The sequence below is a fragment of the Carettochelys insculpta genome, chromosome 9 (genome assembly GCF_033958435.1).
Source record: "Carettochelys insculpta isolate YL-2023 chromosome 9, ASM3395843v1, whole genome shotgun sequence".
In the NCBI taxonomy this organism is placed as follows: domain Eukaryota; kingdom Metazoa; phylum Chordata; order Testudines; family Carettochelyidae; genus Carettochelys; species Carettochelys insculpta.
Window position 1 is genome coordinate 29,472,538 of NC_134145.1, and position 21,825 is coordinate 29,494,362.

The 21,825-nt window shown below is 39.7% G+C and overlaps 1 protein-coding gene across 1 annotated transcript in view; it reads left to right on the plus strand.

Annotated features, from left to right (window-relative positions):
* DNAI3 (dynein axonemal intermediate chain 3) overlaps positions 1-21,825 on the plus strand; it is a 52,403-nt gene that overhangs the window by 2,143 nt on the left and 28,435 nt on the right. Inside the window, exons 2-11 of the mRNA XM_075003186.1 lie at positions 2,397-2,535; positions 7,426-7,467; positions 11,950-12,131; positions 12,607-12,711; positions 15,541-15,687; positions 16,650-16,849; positions 17,216-17,332; positions 18,378-18,568; positions 19,431-19,555; positions 19,656-19,745. Of these exons, the coding sequence (XP_074859287.1) occupies positions 2,412-2,535; positions 7,426-7,467; positions 11,950-12,131; positions 12,607-12,711; positions 15,541-15,687; positions 16,650-16,849; positions 17,216-17,332; positions 18,378-18,568; positions 19,431-19,555; positions 19,656-19,745 (1,323 nt within the window). The 5' untranslated portion in view covers positions 2,397-2,411. The remainder of the gene's footprint in view (positions 1-2,396; positions 2,536-7,425; positions 7,468-11,949; positions 12,132-12,606; positions 12,712-15,540; positions 15,688-16,649; positions 16,850-17,215; positions 17,333-18,377; positions 18,569-19,430; positions 19,556-19,655; positions 19,746-21,825) is intronic.

The following is a 21,825-nucleotide window of genomic DNA, read 5'->3' on the forward strand; positions in this document are numbered from 1 at the left end:
GTGCCCGATGGTATGAGTGCATAATTTTCTGTTATACGATTAATATTGTGGTGACACAAAATACGCAAGGTGTTGTGCAACCACTTATGACTATACGGTCTTAGTCCCTATTAGCCTATAATCCTAAAAACTAGTTTCAAAGTTTTATGCTCACTTTATAGAAACACGTTACAATGCAACTGCCACTCCACCTTTCATTACTTACACTTAAATCTTCCATACATATTGTTCACTAGTGATATCTGACCTCAGAAAGCCTGAACCAATCTGCTTGTAAAAACTGCTAGCTAATCAAAAGAAAAAAGCAGTCAGGTCGTACTTTAAAGACTAACAAAATTACTAATTACTTTGTTAGTCTTTAAAGTGCTGTTTGACTGCTTTTTTTGTTTTGATAGAATACAGACTAACATGGCTATCTCTCTGTCACTAGTTAATCAAGTGCTAGGTGTGTGGTTTCCACATGATGGTGCTGCAACTGTGTTTCATGGAGGATTGTTTGTTTTGTCCTGTCTTGCCCAGCCCATGTTGCTGGCAGGATTCTGGCAGAACATTTATTTTGAGCAGAATAGACCTTTCTTACAATCTGTGATCTCTGCCAGTCTAATTGTTCTACAAAACTAAAATAATTTATATTATATATGTAAAAAGCTTTGTTGAACTATTTCAATGAAAAAAGGCAGATGTGGAAAGTTGTCTTCTTGTGATTCTTTTTATGTCTTATGGCTACTGTGACCACTTGGAAGCAGAAAACAGAAGCTCTATAATTCTTTCTTAAACCCTGTCTCCGATCTGGTGGGAAGAATGATATAAGCCAGACTGCCCCTGGTTGAGGCACCAGATGTGTGTAGAGAATAATGAAGCCAAAGACAGAATAGACGTGACAGTAATGTTGTAACTAATTATACAGTTGTTCAAGTTTGCCCTTAATAGTGTCAAACTAAATAGAAAAATGGAGACAAGTGGCCAGTTAGTCTGGATTCACGGTGAGAATAAGAACTGTATCTTAGTATCTTTTTCACACAGTCTACCTCGTGTGCGATTTCTTGATACTTTGGGTTGGGGTTCCAAGCAACACTAAAGGAAGACAGTGTTGGCAAGTGAAATGCTAGGGATTGTTAATTGTCAGTGAGGAAAAACAATGATGCACAGCATAACGACCACAGTTTGCTTGAGTCTGTGAATCCTCACTGAACTAACTGCCAACACCTCTTTTTAACGTGTGATAAATAAATCTTTATGTTAGGGATCATTTAACTGGTTATTGTACCTTCTTCAATCTTGTCTTCAATATACAGGTTGAACTTCTCCAGTCTGGCACCCTTGGAACCTGACTGGTGCCAAATGAGAGAATTTGCTGGTCCCTAGGTGGTGAATATTGGCTAGCAGCATTGCCATCACTTCCATTGCTTACTGGGCTCCTAGAAGAAATTTAGGGGTAAATTACAGCTAAATAATAGCACAGAACTCAGAGCCAGGACTGGTGGCTGTAAACAAACTTTATGGGACCCTGGGAAACTTGGCCATACCTACGACAACTAAAATCATGCCGGATTACGGATGTTGTCGAACAAGAGAGTGCTAGATTAGAGAGGTTCAACCTGTACTGGAAATTGCTCCTGTGGAACTGGAATCCCCAAATATGGTAATTACCTGTCTTCAAGAAGTTTAGATGAGAGAAAGGAGTGAGACATTGAAATTTGTAGGAAGAACAGTCTTGTTCATGTTGAGCTATTAAGATTGTAGTGCCAACAAATTCTAGTTAGAGTAAAAATAGACAAATATCCCTTTTGATAATATTCTGTAGATTACTTCAGACAAAAAGGCTGTGTGCAGCTCTGCTATAGGCGATGTTTAAAAGTAGTGGGGCACAATTGCATTTATGGTACTCCATATGTTCCATAACAACTGTAGCAAAAGAACACAGCTTTATTAGTGTGTTAAACCTACTTTATGTTATTTAACTTTTTAAATTATTTTACCCTGGAACACTCAATATTATAATTAGTTTATGAAGGGCTTGTCTACATGGCACAGAAATGTGCACTACCGGATGTGATTTCAAGACTGTACTGCGAAGCACAGCAATTGGCCCATATAGATACTGCTAGCACAAAATAAAAATTCCCTAGTGGCTGCCTTATGTTAACACACTATGGAATTTTTACTGCCAGTTGGTGCACAGCTTACTGATGGGCTTTTAAAATCACATCCCTCTAGAACACATTGCTGTGCTGTTTAGAAGTGCTAAGACAGAAGCTGCAGCACTTTCTAAATATAAGATGCCACTTCAAAATACATTCAGTTTGGAGTATAAAACTTTAGACAGTCTCTTTGGACATGGATGAGAACTTGAGCCTTTGGTTACAATATGTTAATACTATATAATATCTTTCCAGACAGAAATCTTAAAAATGTTAGAAAGTCCAAAATCCAGCAAGTCCTCTGCACTAAGTGTCAAAGACTCTGCAAAGAAACTTAAAACTAAAGGAGAAACCACAGCTAAAGGATCAGCCAAAGGCAAGCGAAAACAGCTTGGTATGTATGAAACTAGAGTGGTAAAGAAAGATGTTGCAGGTTTACATCACAGCTTCTTATGCTGCTTGTGCTAAAATGTTATAAGTACATTAAAAATGAAGAATTTACATTAATGACTTGGAGACCTATTAAATTTTGTGAATTAGCAAGTAAGTGACCAAAATACAGGCAACATGAATATTACATAACACAGTTGGCTGTGGTCTTTTAGATAAATGTAATTTAGATTTTCTTTGTGGCCTAGTGGATAGAGCACTGAACTAGGATGCTGGAGATCTGTTTTTAATTCCCACGTCTGCCACTGAGGTAATGCATGACTTTAGGCATGCCACATTACCTCTCTGTGACTCAGATTCTCCAACCATAATGTGGGGGTAATGACATCTATATCCCTTGAATTCATTTTTAGGTCTACCAGTGAAAAGCATATGCAAGCCAAGTATGATTGATTATTACTATTGCTTTAAAATGAAGACAAATGTTTCTGTACAGGAAAATACTTAGGTATCAGGTGCCGCTGTGCAGAAAATATTCAATGTTTATTCAAAGTGTAATATTAAATAATGACCACCAGTGCATTATATTTTAAATATATTGAAGCCTCACTGTAATAACATGTAACTTTATTGTAGTGCGCTGCTATTATATCTCTGCTGAGAAGTAGAGGGAGAGAGATTTAGCAAAGTTCTGTAAATTGTAAGAAAAGCCTTTCGTTGCTGGCTTGGCAAATTCACCAAAAAGGTCACAATGTGCTATCAAGGTTGGTGTCAAAACTGCAGTCAGTGTCCTACTGCACTGGTTTAATGGGGGTTGTGCTAGAGACATCTGGAGAGGGCCAACAGATCACAGTGGAAACCAGCAAGGAGACACCTCTCAGTGATGGCATCAATAAAAATCTCTTCGGTTAAGCCCTTACCGATACTATCAAAAACAGATCAGCACCCCAGGATAGGTATGGACCAGGGTCAGTTCATGAGTGTGAACTGAAGGCTTGAAACCATAGCCAGAGCCTGGATCAGGGAGTTCGTCTCAGGGCTTTGCTTGTTATTCAAACACAAAACTCACAAAGTAACACTAAATAAAGCTATTCCCCAGTCCTTTTTCTGACAATCTGCTATGTCTACACCTTAGAGGCATGTGCTAACAGCTACAATGGCATATGCTAACATAGTCCGCAGTGTAGACATAGCATTCACCAACAAAAGGGGTTTTCTAACTGGAGTAGTAACACCACTTTCCAAACCATTAGCTGTGCCTGCAGCAGCACTCCTCTGTCAGCATAGCTGTGTCTACAGGTCTTTGGTTTGGTCCTTGGTGTGTCTGGTTCCCACAGTCAAGTGTCGAAGTGGCTTTTGGGCAGGAGCCTCCACTAAATGTACTGCCTCCTCAGAGGTCAGTGTAGAATGAGCTGGGCTGCTTTTATACTGAGGCAGCAGTTGGATTATACCACTTCTGCCACAAACAATGTTAAGTTAACCTGTTCATGTCCAGTGTGGAACATGAACACATTTTCACACCCTCCCAATTAGTATATCTAGTGAGTGATGCACTACAGAGCAGAATGCAGGCCAGACCATTATTCCCTTCCTGCCGTGACTCATTGTAGGGTTTATACACCATCCCATAAGCTCAGAGAGGTACAATGACCCCCTAGAGCTCCATATCACTTCACCACCCTTTAGAAAGATGCTTCATCTTCTCATTTGCCTACAGCCAGCTGCACTACCCAAAGTGTTTAGGGGTGTCAGGACTGTCTCCCCACTCTGATACTCCAAGTGCAGAAAGCGGGGTCCCGCTAAAATTTTAGAAATACCTTGCCTTTAAAGGCTCTGCTTAATAAAAAAACCTCCTCAAGATCAGAGATTCCCTGACGCTGGCAGAGTGATCGCTGCTACTGCCCAAGTGAGAAAAATCCCCTTTAGCCCAGGAAGACACATTTGGGATGTCTCCCTGTGGGGTAAACCCCAAGCTCTTAACCCTTTCTGAGGAAGGAGCTTGGAAACAAAGAGCTGTAATCTGACAGCTGACCTTTCAGTCTAGGACGTGAATATACCCAGACCCTTCTCTAGGACACAGGAATCAAATCATTTCCTTAAAAAATGTAATTTATTCACAAAATGAGAGAAAACAACTCAGAAACATTCCAATTGCATCACAGAGAATTACCTTCCTGGGATTCAGTTTAGAAATTACAGAGTATGGGTGAAAGAATCAATGAGCCTCATAAAGTCCACACCAGTTTCAAAATAACCACACCCTGATCGCCTCTAACTAAACATTTCCCTTCTACTTACATATCTGTGTGTGATTATGAGATGCCCAGGAAATTTACTGGATTCATTCCAGGTGCTTAGTAACTATCATATCTCTAACAGCAACGAAGGGTCCTGTGGCACCTTACAGACTAACAGAAAAGATTTGAGCATGAGCTTTTGTGAGCACAGACTCACTTCATCAGATGCTGGTCTTGGAAATCTGCAGGGCCAGGTATAAATAAGCCAGAGCTAGGGTGGGGATAACAAGGTTAGCTCACTCAGCAATGGTGAGGCTTACTACCAGCAGTTGATCTGGAGGTGTGAACACCAAGGGAGGGGAAGCTGCTTCTGTATTTAGCCAGCCATTCGCAGTCTTTGTTTAAGCCTGAGCTGAGGGCGTCGAATTTGCAGATGAATTGTAGCTCTGAAATTTCTCTTTGGAGTCTGGTCCTGAAATTTCTTTGCTGTAGGATAGCTACTTTTAAGTCTGCTACTGTGTGGCCTGGGAGATTGAAGTGCTCTCCTACAGGTTTTTGTATATTGCCATTTCTGATATCTGATTTGTGTGCGTTTATTCTTTTACGTAGAGACTGTCCAGTTTGTCCAATGTATATAACAGAGGGGCATTGCTGGCACATGATGGCATAAAATATATTGGTAGATGTCCAGCTGAATGAACCCACGATGGTGTGGCTGATCTGGTTAGGTCCTGTAATGGTGTTGCTAGTGTAGATATGTGGGCAGAGCTGGCAACGAGGTTTGTTGCGTGGATGGGTCCCTGGCATATTGGGTATGCCAATATGCCAATACCCAATGCCACTTCCTGGACACCATGGTGCTAATACACGATGGCCACATCAATACCACCCTGTACTGTAAACCCACTGACCGCTACGCCTACCTTCATGCCTCCAGCTTCCATCCCAGACACACCACACGATCTATTGTCTACAGCCAAGCACTACAATATAACCGCATTTGCTCAAACCCCTCCGACAGAGACAAACACCTACAGGATCTATACCAAGCATTCTTGAAACTGCAATACCCACATGAGGAAGTGAAAAAACAGATCAACAGAGCCAGACGTGTGCCACGAAGCCTCTTACTACAGGACAAGCCCAAGAGAGAAACCAACAGAACACCACAAGCCACCACCAACAGTCCTCAGCTAAAACCTCTACAGCGCATCATCAGGGATTTACAACCCATCCTGAACAATGATTCCCCACTTTCACAGGCCTTGGGAGGCAGACCAGTCCTTGCCCACAGACAACCTGCCAACCTGAAGCAAATCCTAACCAACAACTATACACCGCACCATAGTCACTCTAACTCAGGGACCCATCCATGCAACAAACCTCGTTGCCAGCTCTGCCCACATATCTACACCAGCAACACCATTACAGGACCTAACCAGATCAGCCACACCATCGTGGGTTCATTCAGCTGGACATCTACCAATATATTTTATGCCATCATGTGCCAGCAATGCCCCTCTGGTATATACATTGGACAAACTGGACAGTCTCTACGTAAAAGAATAAACGCACACAAATCAGATATCAGAAATGGCAATATACAAAAACCCGTAGGAGAGCACTTCAATCTCCCAGGCCACACAGTAGCAGACTTAAAAGTAGCTATCCTACAGCAAAGAAATTTCAGGACCAGACTCCAAAGAGAAATTTCAGAGCTACAATTCATCTGCAAATTCGACTCCCTCAGCTCAGGCTTAAACAAAGACTGCGAATGGCTGGCTAAATACAGAAGCAGCTTCCCCTCCCTTGGTGTTCACACCGCCAGATCAACTGCTGGTAGTAAGCCTCACCATTGCTGAGTGAGCTAACCTTGTTATCTCCACCCTAGCTCTGGCTTATTTATACCTGGCCCTGCAGATTTCCAAGACCAGCATCTGATGAAGTGAGTCTGTGCTCACGAAAGCTCATGCTCAAAACTTTTCTGTTAGTCTATAAGGTGCCACAGGACCCTTCGTTGCTGTTACAGATCCAGACTAACACGGCTACCCCTCCGATACTTACCATATCTCTATGTCTCCTCTGCATCAGCCACACAGACCCCTCAGACTGAAATTGTTCTCCGTTTAAAAGAATCTCTTCCTCTCATTGGTTTACCTGGCAGCCCCCTGCAGAGTTGGGTTAACTTTAAGGCTTAAACCTTTACCAGCATTCATTCATGGCAGGGGACTTGGCAATTTATCATCTCATTCCCCATTTACCAGCTCATGAATGTCAAGTTATCCAGGAGATGATATCAGGTAGCAGCTTCTATGCTCAGGAGAATGCACAGACTTCATTTGTGCCGTAAAGTGAAAGATTTCCTCTTGTTCACAAAAACATACATTTTACAGTTCTCTAACTTTTCAGAGAAATATCAATGCTTCTTAAAACAACTTCAGACATTTATTCAATAGAAATCAGTAGTTCCTTTCATAAACTCTCAGTTGAATAGAAAGTGTATTGCGATTCCTCTTCACAGGTTAGATTTTATACATTATAAAGAATGCATTGCCAGTTGTGTATGGTAGTCTATCAAATTAAAGATTTTGTACGAGGATAACCACTGTATTAGAATTTTGAAAATGGCAGCTTAACATCGTGTGATTGTATTTCAGGTAAAAAGGAGGAGGAAGTTGACATATCTATGGCTAGCATAGGTAAGTTCCATTGATCAGGAGTTACAGTAATGCTGGGAGGGGAGGGGAGGGGGTTCCGAATATTTTACAGAACCCACAATCTGAGGTTAATAGGAGTTAGGAAAGATGAAGAAAATTTTGCTATGTGTGAGAAAGAATTAGAAACTATGAAAGTGTATATCTGCCTGAACTAACTAGTACAGTACCAATGTCTGATCAGCAGGCAGCTTGATGCGGAGTGTCAGATATGAATAACTGTCACCATGATCACTCTGTCAAGAAAACGCTATAGGCAGAGACTTTATACCATAGTGGGGGGAGGTATAACTCTGCTGATTAAAGAGCTCACTTCTGTCGATAAACTCTCAACAGAGCGCCTTAGCTGTGTAGATGCTCTGTGAGTTTTGTCTACAGAAGTTCTGTTCTGTTGACAGAAGGTGCCCATATAGACGTGGCCATTATGTCAGCCACTTCTTCCTTAGTGGATATTTTTACATTTAGGTATTGAGCAAAGGTGAGTGCAATTTTGTTTTTAATATGCCAATGATTATGTGACAACACAATCTTGATATACTATACATTATATATCTTGATACAGTCACTTGTCTCAAATACTATGGCATTTTAATTCTTTTCTAGAACCCTCTTGTGCATTCTTCTGGACAAATTTTGCAGTTTTTGTCCTCAATAGAAAAATCTGCCTGAGAAAAACTGCCCAGTCAGGCTCAAGAGATGACCTTCTCAGTTGGGTGTATTTATATTTATTGGCACAGATTTCATTGCTAAAAGCAACTGCATACCTGAGACTTCTTGTGGCAAATTAGAATATATGCCTCCCTAGATAATTTTATGAAAAATGTCATAAATCACTCCTTTCAAAAAATATCGTGATATAATCATTCAACGTTATGTGGTAAAATTACATGTTCTTAGAAGTTTCACTTAGATTAGGTAAGTTGTCTCTGCTTTTAATAAAGACAAAATATGTCTAGTCTTTCAGATGGTATCAATATTATCGTGTTTTTAATGTCCCTGGAAAGTTATCAAGAGAAACAAGTAAGAATTGTAGCTCCATCTAATGGCAAACAATAAAATAAAAATTCCATATAACTATTAATTTATATAGAATTATATTAGTTGGAAATGCAAAAGATCTTATTCTTTAAAGTAACAGAGAGAAAACCATGCTCGTCTATATACTATCAAAACAAAAAAGCAGTCAAGTAGCACTTTAAAGACTAACAAAATAATTTATTAGGTGAGCTTTCGTGGGACGGACACTTCTTAAAGATTCTATATGTGCAGTATTCTCATTCCTGGTTCTTAGCTCCTTAACATAAAACTATAGGTTGTCCCTGGTCCATCATCCCTCAGGAACTGGGCAGTTCCAAACCAGGGAATCTGCCAGATCAGAGGAAGGCAATGCCAGTCTTTTTCTGTGACTGACTGCATGGCTGTGCTCCAGCAGCAGCAGAGGGGCAGCATTGACAGAATGGGGATTGTGGAAGGTTGGCTGAAGGAAGAGGCAGCGAAGTGGGCCGGAGTGCGCCGAGCCCTGCAGCCACTGGGCAGTCTTCCTGGCCCTGGCTGTGGTGTTCCTCAGCCACCCTGCCTTTTCCCCAAGTGCCCCCATCCCTGCTGCTCTCCCACTTCCCTCCTAAGCATGCAAATGAGTTATTTGTGGCACTCTCATAGAGTGGGGGAGGTGCTGTTGAGCATGGGACCTGGCTGTTTCCTGTGAGTGCGCCACACTGGAAGTACTCACATGGATTCCAGACCACAGAAGTCCAGACCACAGAGGCTGAACTTGTAGCAAAATTCATTTTGCTCTTTAGGGCTTTTTGGACCCTGAGGGCAGTAGTAGTAGAGTAAAATGTGAACTGTAGACACAGGACACAAGTATTATGAAAGTACAATAAACAAACAGGAACAAATGTCCCCAAAACCAAGACTCTTCTAAAAGTCCACCACTAAAAATACAAGGCTCTTCCAAACATGGGGAGTAATTATAGTAGGGTTTCATTGGCACTCACTAGGGCTGACCTGCATGATTTATTTGCACCTTTACTACTCATGAAGAATGAGACCATCCCAAAGTCATACTGATCATACCTGTTTACCACCATGACCCATTTATATTGTCTGTATATGTTATTTTGTTTATTATTTATATTTCAATAGCATTCAAAATGTGCAAAACATTGTACAGTCATATAGGAAGACAATATTCAGAAGAGCTACCAAAAAATTGACTTGCTGCTAAAATCTTTTACTCAGGAAAGCATCATCTGGCAAAATTACTGATCTGAGGGAGAGTTTTGTATTATGATTTGGGCTGGAATGCCGCAGGCAAGGAGATGTGATAATATAACCTATTAGTCTTGTCATTGCTTTTAATTTTTAATTAGATCTAATAGAAGCAAGTGACAGAAAAGAACTTTTAGGCCATCTAGCCCCATCTACTGATACAGTAGAGTTGCCACAGTATATTCTCTAGGGTTCTATCGAGAGTGGTTGCCATTCACTATGTTCATTTGACACAAACTGCCTCAGATTGAAAAAGTGTTTTTATGTTAACATTAAGGACAAGATTTTATGTGGCTGGTTCAAGCATTTTTAAAAAAAAATCTGATACCATTTGAGTGCAGGACAACTGTTTTATTATATGAGCTATTTGAAAAATCACCATTAATCTCAGTTAGGATCTTTTGATACATAGAGGCTACGTCTACACAAGCCAAAAACTTCGAAATGGCCATTTGCATGGCCATTTCGAAGTTTCCTAACGAAGCGCTGAAATACATATTCAGGGTCTCATTAGCATGCGGGCAGCTGCGGCACTTTGAAATTGATGTGGCTCGCTGCCGCGCAGCTCATCCAGACAAGACTCCTTTTCGAAAGGACCCCGGCTACTTCGAAGTCCCCTTATTCCTATGAGCAGATGGGAATAAGGGGACTTCGAAGTAGCCAGGGTCCTTTCGAAAAGGAGCCCCGTCTGGACGAGCTGCGTCAATTTCGAAGTGCCACGGCCGCCCGCATGCTAATGAGGCGCTGAATATGTATTTCAGTGCTTCATTAGTAAACTTCGAAATGGCCATTTGCATGGCCATTTTGAAGTTTTTGGCTCTTGTAAGCTACGTCTACACGTGAAGCCTACATCGAATAGTTTATTTCGATGTCACTACATCGAAATAGGCTATTTTGATGAATAACGTCTACACGTCCCCTAGGGCTGGCAACGTCGACGTTCAACATCGACGTTGTGCAGCACCACATCGAAATAGGCGCTGTGAGGGAACGTCTACACGCCAAAGTAGCACACATCGAAATAAGGGTGCCAGGCACAGCTGCAGACAGGGTCACAGGGCGGACTCAACAGCAAGCCGCTCCCTTAAAGGGCCCCTCCCAGACACAGTTGCACTAAACAACACAAGATCCACAGAGCCGACAACTGGTTGCAGACCCTGTGCCTGCAGCATGGATCCCCAGCTGCAGCAGCAGCAGCCAGAAGCCCTGGGCTAAGGGCTGCTGCACACGGTGACCATAGAGCCCCGCAGGGGCTGGAGAGAGAGAGAGTCTCTCAACCCCTCAGCTGATGGCCACCATGGTGGACCCCGCTATTTCGATGTTGCAGGACGCGGATCGTCTACACGTGCCCTACTTCGACGTACAACTTCGAAGTAGGGCGCTATTCCAATCCCTTCATGGGGTTAGCGGCTTTGACGTCTCGCTGCCTAACGGCGATGTTAACATCAAAATAGCGCCCAACACGTGTAGCCGTGATGGGCGCTATTTCAAAGTTAGTGCCGCTACTTCGAAGTAGCGTGCACGTGTAGACACGGCTGTAGACATGGTCAGAGGGTGCATGTACACTAGGAACAAACTTTGAATTTAACTTCAAAATTAAGCACTACAACAAAGTAGCCAGCAGAGAATCTACACATTTCCGCCCCCCCCCCCGGCTTACTTCAAAATTAACTTTGAAGTAGGGAGCCCAGCTTGGAAGTCCTGACTCCATTCCTGGGAATGGAGTAGTGCCCTACTTTGTTATTTTTCTTATATTTGTTATTTTTGTAGTGTAGACACAGCCAGAGAGAATTACCTGACTAGTTGCTTAGGTTTTCTTTTCTGTCAAGTATCAGCAAATAAATGTTTCTTTGCCATCCACATAACCAATTCCTCCCACAGGGCTTCTGCAATGGTATAACATAAAATGATTATGAATGCATTTTTCTTATTTCTTGAAATATTTTATTTTAATTAACATTTATTGATTTGCAAAATGTGTTAAGCATAATCTTCTACAACATGAAGACAATGTTTTCTTTCCATATTAAATTACAATCTATGCCACCAAATTTAGCATAACTAGAAGTACAGAGATTCCTGTTCTTAGCAGTAAGAAAGATTTAAAACTGTTAAGGACATATTTCCTATACCATCAGCCATTCAAAGGAAAACACTGTTTCTGTTCACCCTCCAACTCTGCCTTACCTTTTCTAGGACACCCAGAGATCTTTCCATTAGTTTTCACTGAAAAGACTCAGGAAATTTTTAATTGTCGAATTAATGAAGATGTCACAGAAGAAAAACCTTACAAACTTCTGAAAAAAGAAGACATAATTCAGGATATGAAGACAAGAGCTGCAGTCTCTGATTTCCACCCAGTTAAAAAAATAGTCCTAGTATGTAACCTCTTTCATTCTAACTTTAAAACGTAAAACGTTAATATTACATACTTTCACTGGTGAGGCTCATCTATGAATACTCTCAATATTTTCACTTCCATTTTCCATATTAATATGAATTTCTTAAAAAGAAATGTAAAAGGGAATAAATATTATATTACAAAATAGAAATAAGTCTAGATGTGCCTTTGAACAGGCCCTTGAAATTATGACTAAAGCCCATGAGCATTGCACACATATATCAGGGCAAAACACCCTTTTTACTCATAAATGTTTACAAGCTATTTTTTTGGCATATTACTTGCTTTCTTCTTTCCAATAAATATAAGAACTGTTTTCTTCAGGACTGTATTTTCTGGTATTGGGTTCTTAAATATCTAAGTCACAATTTTACAGATCTTAGATGAATATGTCAGTTGTAATTGGATGTAAAAGTTGAATTCATGAAAACTTTCTGGGTTTTTTTATGCAGGAATACCCAGGGGAAGAACTCCTCATAGTTTTAGATATAGAGTTCAAATATGGACAGAACTTTTATCTCATTGCAACTGAAGAGGCCAAGGAAACCTTTTTAAATGTAAGAAAACACAAACACACCTTCACCATAATCCACATACTTAAATAATGCACAGTGCTCTACACCCACTGAGATCCATATTGTTGTTTCTTTTCTTTATCTTTGATACCCCTCCATCAGCTCAGCAGTGATTATGGGGCCAAATGAAGTTTTCCTACCACTTTGTATCACCACCTCAGCCACCTTTAAAATTTTTTTTTGTTCTATATCATTCTTCTCTGTGTCTATCCAATATGTCCTCAGTTTTCCTCTTTCTAGTTGCTAGCACTCTGGCACTTACCATGTTCAGTATGCTTTCTGGGTCCATTCTTGACATGTGTTCAAACCATTGCAGTTGTCCTTCTTTGCTGTCCTGTAAGAGCATCATTTCTTGCCCTACTTGTATTTTTATATTGAAGTTTTTATTTTCTGCAGTCTTGAAACTCAGTTTTACCTTCTGCCAGCTCATTTCTACAGTAAATCAGCTTTCCTCAGACTCCAATATTCTGACTCATACTGCAATATCAGCACAACATGGATTTTAATTTTTATCATGATACCTTTACCTTTCCAGATCCTACAGAATTTTTGGAATGCAATAGCATCTAGTCTGATTATTCTTTAAGTCATTGGTACAGATCTTTTACATTGACATGAAAAGAAGATCTGTACTATATACACTTAATAAATATTTATAGTACTTTAATCACGAGAATATTACACTTGAAGTCAGTCTTAACATGCAAAATGTATCTATAAAATTTATCCTAAAAAAGAGTTTGGTTGTAATCCCAACTCCATTAAAGTCAATAGGATTTTTGTCACTGACTTGATTGGTGTCAAGATTGCCATTTCCTGTATAAATTGCTAGTCATGTGTGCAAAAAGATCTAGTTTTCCAGATTAGACACACTTTAGTAAGAAATCATAATTAATGGACTAAAGGATCTTCTAAGAAAGAATATTCAACACATTTGTACATAGAAAATGCATTTTTGAATGCAAAAATAACTTTAGATCCATATTTGTAAACATTAGAGGAAAACAGTAACTTTGTAACAAAGTAACATTCAGATTTGATTTTTTAATTAATACAGTAATAAAACTACTGTAACTGAAAGATTAGAGAAAACTATATTCCTTGTTTTCATTTTGTACATTTACAAACACTGTTGTATAGTCATTTTAACTCTGCTTTTATAAGTATTTACACAAGTGATTTCAGTTAGACCTATTTATTTGCCAAAGGTTAACAACATGCTTCAATATTTGCAGGATTGGCACTTTAATTATTTAGGTCTCTCAATTCTGCAATGCACTGTGTAGACCCGTCACTTCCCGAGTGCAGTACATTACAAGGTCAGGGTCTTAGTCAATTTCTCCTTTTGTCTGTGTGCATCAGTCACACAGCAGCGGGAGAGGGGGAAAAACCATTTTAATAGAAAATAAAACAGTGATTGAACATAAGGACATAAGGACATAAAAATAGCCGTAATGGGTCTGACCAAATGTCTGTCTATCCCAGTATCTCGTCTTCCAATGGTGGTCAGTGCCAGATGCTTCAGAGGGAAAGAACAAAACAGGTGATCCATCCGTTTTGCCCATTCCCAGCTTCTGGCAAACAGAGGCTAGGAACAACATCCCTGTCCATCCTGGCTAATAGCAATTGATGAACCTATTTTCCATTAACTTATCTAGTTCTTTTTTAAACCTATTATATTTTTGGCCTTTATTACCTGCTCTGGCAAAGAATTCCACATGTTGATTGTGCTCCTGTGAAGAAATACTTCCTTTCATTTGTTTTAAACCTGCAGCCTGTAATTACATTGGTGATTCCTTGTGGTATGAAAAGGAGTAAATAATGCTTTCTTATCTACTTCCTCCAAATCAGTCATGATTTTATAGACTTCTGTATTTCCCCTTAGTTGTCTTTTTTCCAAGCTGAAAAATCCCAGTCTTATTCATCTTTCCTCATATGGAAGCTGTTCCATATTCCAAGCATTTTGTTGCCTTTTTGTATACCTTCTCAAATTCAAATATTCTTTTTTGGGATGAGGCAACCACATCTGCACACATCTTCTGAGGATAGAACGAGAGGCAATGGACTGAAATTGCAGCAGGAGAGGTTCAGGTTGGACATTAGGAAAAAGTTCCTAACTGTCAGGGTGATCAAACACTGGAACGAATTGCCAAGGGAGGTGGTAGAATCTCCATCACTGGAGCTATTTAAGAAGAGGTTAGATAGATGGCTTTCAGGGATGATCTAGAAAGTGCTTGGTCCTGCCATGAGGGCAGGGGGCTGGACTTGATGGCCTCTCAAGGTCCCTTCCAGTCCTACTCTTCTATGATTTTATGATTATTCAGGATGATTTTACATATAGGCAATATGATGTTTTGTGTCTTACTATCTATCCCTTTCCTAACGATGCCCAGCATTGTGTTAGCTAGTTATAGGGGACTCAGGACCACATGGAATACGTGAAACTACTTTCAACGCATTTTAAAAAACTGACCTGCTCTCAAATTCATAGTGTCTCATTAGTATTTTTTGGAAAATTTATTGCTGAAAGGATAAAGCCTAATCCTTCAAGTCCTTACTCCTGTGAGTAGCTGGATTGAGTACATTGAGACTCTGAATAAGAATTGGCAACATTGAGCCTATAATTTTGTAGCAGAGGGGTAGCTGAGTTCGTCTGTATCTTATAAACTAACAGATATTTTGGAGCATAAGCTTTCGTGGGCAAAGACCCGCTTCATCAGATGCAATTTTGTATGTACATTTAAATAATATATGTATATTTATCGATGAAGAACTATAAATATATTATTTGCAATTACTTTGTCTTACCAGCCTCCAGAGGCAGTGGAAGAAGAAGAAGAGAGTAAAGAAAGAATGACAGAGGAATATGTTTATAAGCCTCCAGTCTGCAAGCCTTGGGTTTCCCTTGGCAGTGAAAAGGAAATTGAAGAAGAATCAGTTAAGGAATCTCGTACAAAGGTGAGAAATTATAGCTGCCATTTGATCAAAATAATATTCTCACATAAATTCTCTGTTAAAGTAAAATTAAAGAAGTTCCTTAAATGAGAAGAAGGCAGAAAATTTAGAGTTATGCCTGAAATTCTCTTAGTCATCCCAGTGTTGACTGTGATCAGATATTACAGCAAAGAAAAAGTGGAATTAGTTTGACCTTGTAAGAAAATTGAAAGGGGTGCAGGATGAGATTCCAATGTTTTCCTTTTTCTCTTAAATCCATCCATGATCCACTGCCCTAGGCTGCAGTGAGGACATTGTGCTGCTGGATATGTAAAACAGAAATCATGGCCATTGTCATTGAACATCCCCACTCCGAATTTAAGGTTTGGGGGATAGTTTTGATATCTTTGCCAAATACTTCCCATTTACATAAATACATTTTTTACTTTTTTAAGGTCCCAGTTGTGCTCCAAACAAGTCAATGTCAAAATTCCCATTAGCCCCAGGGAAGTCCACATTTTCCATGAGGTTTAAATGGGATGCAGCATATTCTTCCATATCATCTGGAATCTGCTGCCTGACAGCATTGGACTTAAGTGGTGTATAGACCTTGTGGTGGCTCTCAGACTGGGGTAAATTTCACCCAGTGAGAAGTTAGGTAGTTACTTGGACAAAGGGACAATTTCAATATCTCACACCAAGAAGTTTGGTCCTTTTAGTACTAGGAGTAATTTTAAAAATAATCAGAAGTCCTGTACCAGTTAGAAAGATAAAAATACATGATGCCATGCACCTCATGGTGATTTGGGTTCATGTGGTGGGGGAGAGACTTTCAAAACCTAGATGTGTTTGTGAACTCCATTTACAAGTAACCAGCAGCAGTGACTTTGCAGATCTCTGAATCTCACCGTTTCAAAGACTTTGCCTTTCCAGAATAGTTTCCCTAAGGTTAGTTCAGAAAATCTCTTGTTTTGCATGCATTGCAGATTAAATATATGATTTCTCGAGTGCGTAGAGAGTTTGGCTCAAAGATCAAATTTACTGACACAAATGCTTCAGGTGTGAAAGATGGTTACATTGAATGTACATCATATCAAGATAAAAATTTCAGCATTAAGAAGCTTGAAAAAGATGTTGGTACACAAGTCGTTCCAAAAGTAAAGGAAATGACAACCCAAACAAAGTGGTAAGTGTGAAATGTATTTACCCTTTCTTATCAATTATTAAAGGAAACCCTCCCTTGATTTTTATTCCTGATTCTGAGCTCATGTAGAGTAATGCAAATAACTTAATGGAGTCAATGGGGCTACAGAGTGGTAAATCCAGTGTGCAAGAACCAGGTCTGTGCTGAGGGCACCTTTTCAAATTATGCTCCTGTAACTTTCTTTTCCTCCTTATCACAAATAGAATCAACCAAAATCACCATGTCATTTGTGAAAATTAACAGTTAGGTTTCCATTTTATGTACTTCATAAGGCTTCTTTTTTAAAATAAATAAATAAGTAAAATCTTTCAAACTTACATGGGTTAAAGTTTATTCCAAATTGCTTAGGACCTATCCAAGAAATGCAGCCACACAGTATGTTCCTAGAGAGTTCTCAGAAGAACAAAAAGATCTGTGCTTGTCATCTGAGGAGCTGAAAGAATTCATTATCTCAGTGTTTTTAAGGTAAAAATGTTTCTATAACATACATATACAGCTATACAATATACTTATACTTATAACTGTTAATTTTAAACTCAAGACAAAAAAATGGATTCTCTGATGCACATGTTCCAATCCCAAGCCATGTTCTTCCAGTGTGCTTTGTGGAAGGTGATTTCTTATTTCTAAAACAAGTTAATCAGCTGTTAAACCAGGATTAAAAACTTCCTTACCAACAGACTTTGAACTACAGTATCTGAAATTTAAAGTATACGTCACTTCCTTCTTGTATTTTTCCCCAGTTCTACACTGTCATGTTTGCTAATTATTGAAGTACTTCCCTCACTGTAATGTTAATTGCATACCCACCATCCTCAGAAGCATCAGACTTTGGCCAGTCAGAGATAAAATACTGCTCTAAATGGACCAGTAGTGGAATTCCTATGTTTCTACAGCCTGCATCTTCCTAGCCTATGTTTCTTCTTACCTGAGATTGAAAGATGTTTGTTACATCACATTCATGTACATGGGAGTAAGTAACACAGATCATGACAAGTTCATTTTCATGAGCAAACAAAAGATTCTGAGCCAGATTTTCACTACCATAAATGGACGTACTTTATTAAAGTCAGAACTACATCTGTGTACTAACACCTGAGGACGAGACTCTATGATTCTTCTACTGGATTAAGTAGAAGGTGGAACTATAAACTGTGAGGGCCCAGTCCTGCAGCTCATACTCACTTGTAAAGTCCACTGAAATCATTGGGGCTGGCCTTGTAAGTAAAGGTTCCATGTTTGGGCAATACACTTTAACAGCTTAATGCAAGCCCAATGAAGTCAAATCTATCTGAGCACACACAACTGAAGTGATAGCCCAGTATGTCTGTTTTCTGAAGTGTATTTGAATGTGAAGGACTCTCAAGGGTAGTGACCAGCCTTGGGTAACCACTGTGCCATACCACTTTTTAATTTTTAAATGACAGTTGTCTCTTTACATAATTGATTAATTATCCCATTATTATCCCATTAGCCATTTTTAAACTTAACTATTTTTGTCATAACACAGAGTGGAAATAGCACTGCAGCAAAATGAAATTATGAATGTATTTTTTGATGACTGGAAAGCATTGGCAGAAGAGGAAGGTGCCTTTGGTGGCAAGTCAGATGCTTACCTTAAGGAATACCAATCGTTTACAGATCTGCACTATCTCAAGGATAGAACAGTTAGCTGTGTTTGCTGGCACCCAACCATTTATGGTAATGTTACAGAATATTTAGTTCATGCCTGAAATGCCCTGAGATAGCTTTGGAGAGCTTTAAAGTTTAAGTTGATAAAGGTAGTATTGGCTTTTAAATGTGGAAACCACTGTTTGGAGAGGAAATGGGATACAAACAGATCTTGTGTAGAACTCAAAGAGGCAACATAGACCAGCTGATTTATTGTACAAGTGCATAGTAGGAGAATACAAAGGAAGGACCTTTCCCCCTTTTGAGACTCATTTAAAGGAACTCTAGCTGTGCTGGGCTTGTTTTCTCTCTCATTCTCTCCCAGAAGCACACACAACTGGCTATTCCTGAAGCCCAATGCCACACCATGAACGGGTGGATGTGGCTCCACCTGAGTGCAGGGAGCATTAGGAGATATTCTGAATGCTTCCCAGTGCTTCCTTTGGTGCATTGCATCTCTGCACATTCCACTGCAGGCACACCTGTGCGCAAGCCTGGCTGGGAGCATACAAATAGCTAACACTATAGGATGTGCAAGAAATCTGCCTCCTTTCTAAATAAAAATAAAAGAATTGGGTTCATCATGGAAGCCTGAAAGCATAACTAATATCTGCTACATTATTTCAGTTTTGAGATTACTCTTAGCAAAAATATTGAGTTAGGCTTCCATCACTCATTTATGAGAAGCTTTATCATTCATTAGCTAAAATTGTTGCTTTAAAGGTAACCTACAGTGGGAAAAATTGGCTGCGTATGAAAAAGAGCCATTTTTCCCCTTTAGAGCAATAATTAATGAAGTAATTAATACTTAAGGTGGGCATGGAATTTTTTTTTAGAAGTGCTAAAATTTTCCCTCATCAATGATGAGATTGTTTGTGTTCCCCTCAACTAGGGATTATAGCAGTGTCAGTAACAGAGCGTCTTACTTATGAAGAACGAGTTAACCAATCTGGTAAACTCTTGTTGTGGAAGTCACCAATTCTTTTTTGGAGTTTCTCTGACCCTATTCACCCTCAGGTATTTAAACAGGAATTTTAAATATTCGATGTGTTCAAACAATGAAGGAACAATTTTTCCAACATGACTGTATTTCTGTATTGATTATTATTTTTTCTAGTTAATGCTGGAGTGTCCTGAAGATGTCTACTGCTTTGAGTTCTGTCCATCTGATCCCAATATCATTGCTGGAGGCTGTATGAATGGACAGGTGTTTGTTCCTTTCTTTTTAGTTTTATTATTTTCTATATTTTTTGCTTAATCTTCATTTTTGAATTTGAATTTACTGCTATTTACTACAGTAACTGTATAGTGTATCTGCACAAAATAGGGAATATTCAGTGTTCTAGAACAAATAAAAAAATGCAGTACAACAGCAAACTTGGTAGCATGTATAAAATATTGATGCACAGTCAAAATACACATGGCCAAATCACACCATCTCTGGGAAAAAATTTCAGATTTCAGCTCCCAAGGATTCTGCACAAATGAGCTCACTGTGATAGTGAAACAGGGTTTGTACCCTTATAGGGCAGATAATGGGCAATGAAGGATCGTATCCCATGGATAATCAAATAACCACAGGGAAATCCCACTCTGCACTTCACTTCCTCATCCCCTGTGGCCTTTCATTTTCCTAAGGAACCACCTTCCGAGTGGTTTTCTACCTATGTCTGAGTCTAAATCCCCCTTGTGAGAGGAGTTTGACAGCACAAATGAATGCTTCACACCACACCCGATAATGTCGATAAGAAAGGCCTCATCTTATTTGAGAAGATTCCTCAGACTGTGGCCAATTACTTAGACAGTGATCCTTACAGTCTTTTCCTTTAATACATGTTGTTGCTTTGTTAGGTGATTTATCCAAATGAGTATCTCAAATTTCTCCTCCACAGGGGCATTGGCTACTCTTCTTCATGTCCCAGAACCATGAATGGGATCCAAGTCTGGGTTGAATAAAAATGTCCACTTCTCACAGATAAGTGGCTAAGCTAACTGGAAGCTCTAGATCCATCCAGGCCCCATGGTTCCAGAAACTGAGCATTTTCATCCATTGAAAACAGTTTGTTTAAAAAAAAAACCACACCAGCAATTACATGACTAATCAGATCAGTCTATCTAGTTCAGTATCCTCTCTGACAGGGGATAGCACCAGATGCATCAAAGGAAGGGGCAAGAAACCACATAATAGCTACGTCTACACTAGCCAAAAACTTCAAAATGGCCATGTGAATGGCCATTTCGAAGTTTACTAATGAAGTGCTGAAATACATATTCAGTGCCTCATTAGCATGCGGGAGGCCGCAGCACTTTGAAATTGACGCGGCTCACCGCCACACGGCTCATCCAAACGGGGCTCCTTTTCGAAAGGACCCTGCCTACTTCGAGGTCCCCTTATTCCCATGAGCAGATGGGAATAAGGGGACTTCGAAGTAGCCGGGGTCCTTTCAAAAAGGAGCCCCGTCTGGATGAGCCACGCAGCAGTGAGCCGTGTCAATTTCGAAGTGCCGTGGCTGCCCACATGCTAATGAGGCGCTGAATATGTATTTCAGTGCTTCATTAGTAAACTTCAAAATGGCCATTTGCATGGCAATTTTGAAGTTTTTGGCTAGTGTAGACACGGCCAATGTGTCACTAGAGCATCTTAATTCATGGCACACATGGATAGTACCACTGAGAAATAAGACTTCTTTCCAAAATGATTGTCCTGTGGAGCTGCTTTATACAGTTTTCCTTAGTTGATCAAAGGCTAAATATCAAATAAAGGAGGAGTGAGGGGAAGAATATGTAAAGAAGTTGAGGTCTTCTGAGGAATTTGGAATAGCAGATCAGTCCAGCTTCTTGCTATAAGCTTTCTTGCTTGCTTTATGGTTTCAGAAGAGTATTGTCTTTAGGTGGGGCTATGCTGCCTTTAGCCTTGACCTCCTATACATGGGCCTTTTTTTGGACCAAGTGTACCTGGATGTCTGTTACCAGAGTCACCAGACTGTGTCCAGAATAATTTCCCTGTTTGTACTTTAGTGTGGCTTTAGAAGATGAATGTTTCTCATCTATAGAGGTCTCCTGCTTTTTAGTTTTAGAGAGGAAATCAATAAAACACATGATATGATAGAGCAGTGTTTCTTAAACTATGTTCTGCAGAACACTAATGTTTGGTGAGCAACTTGCAGGTGTGTCGCAAGCGTCTGATGCTTTTTCGATATCATACATATATTTTCTATTTTTAAAACCAAATACAATGTTAGTTTTTCATTGCTGTGATAACTGATTAAATTACTTCATTTTGTTTT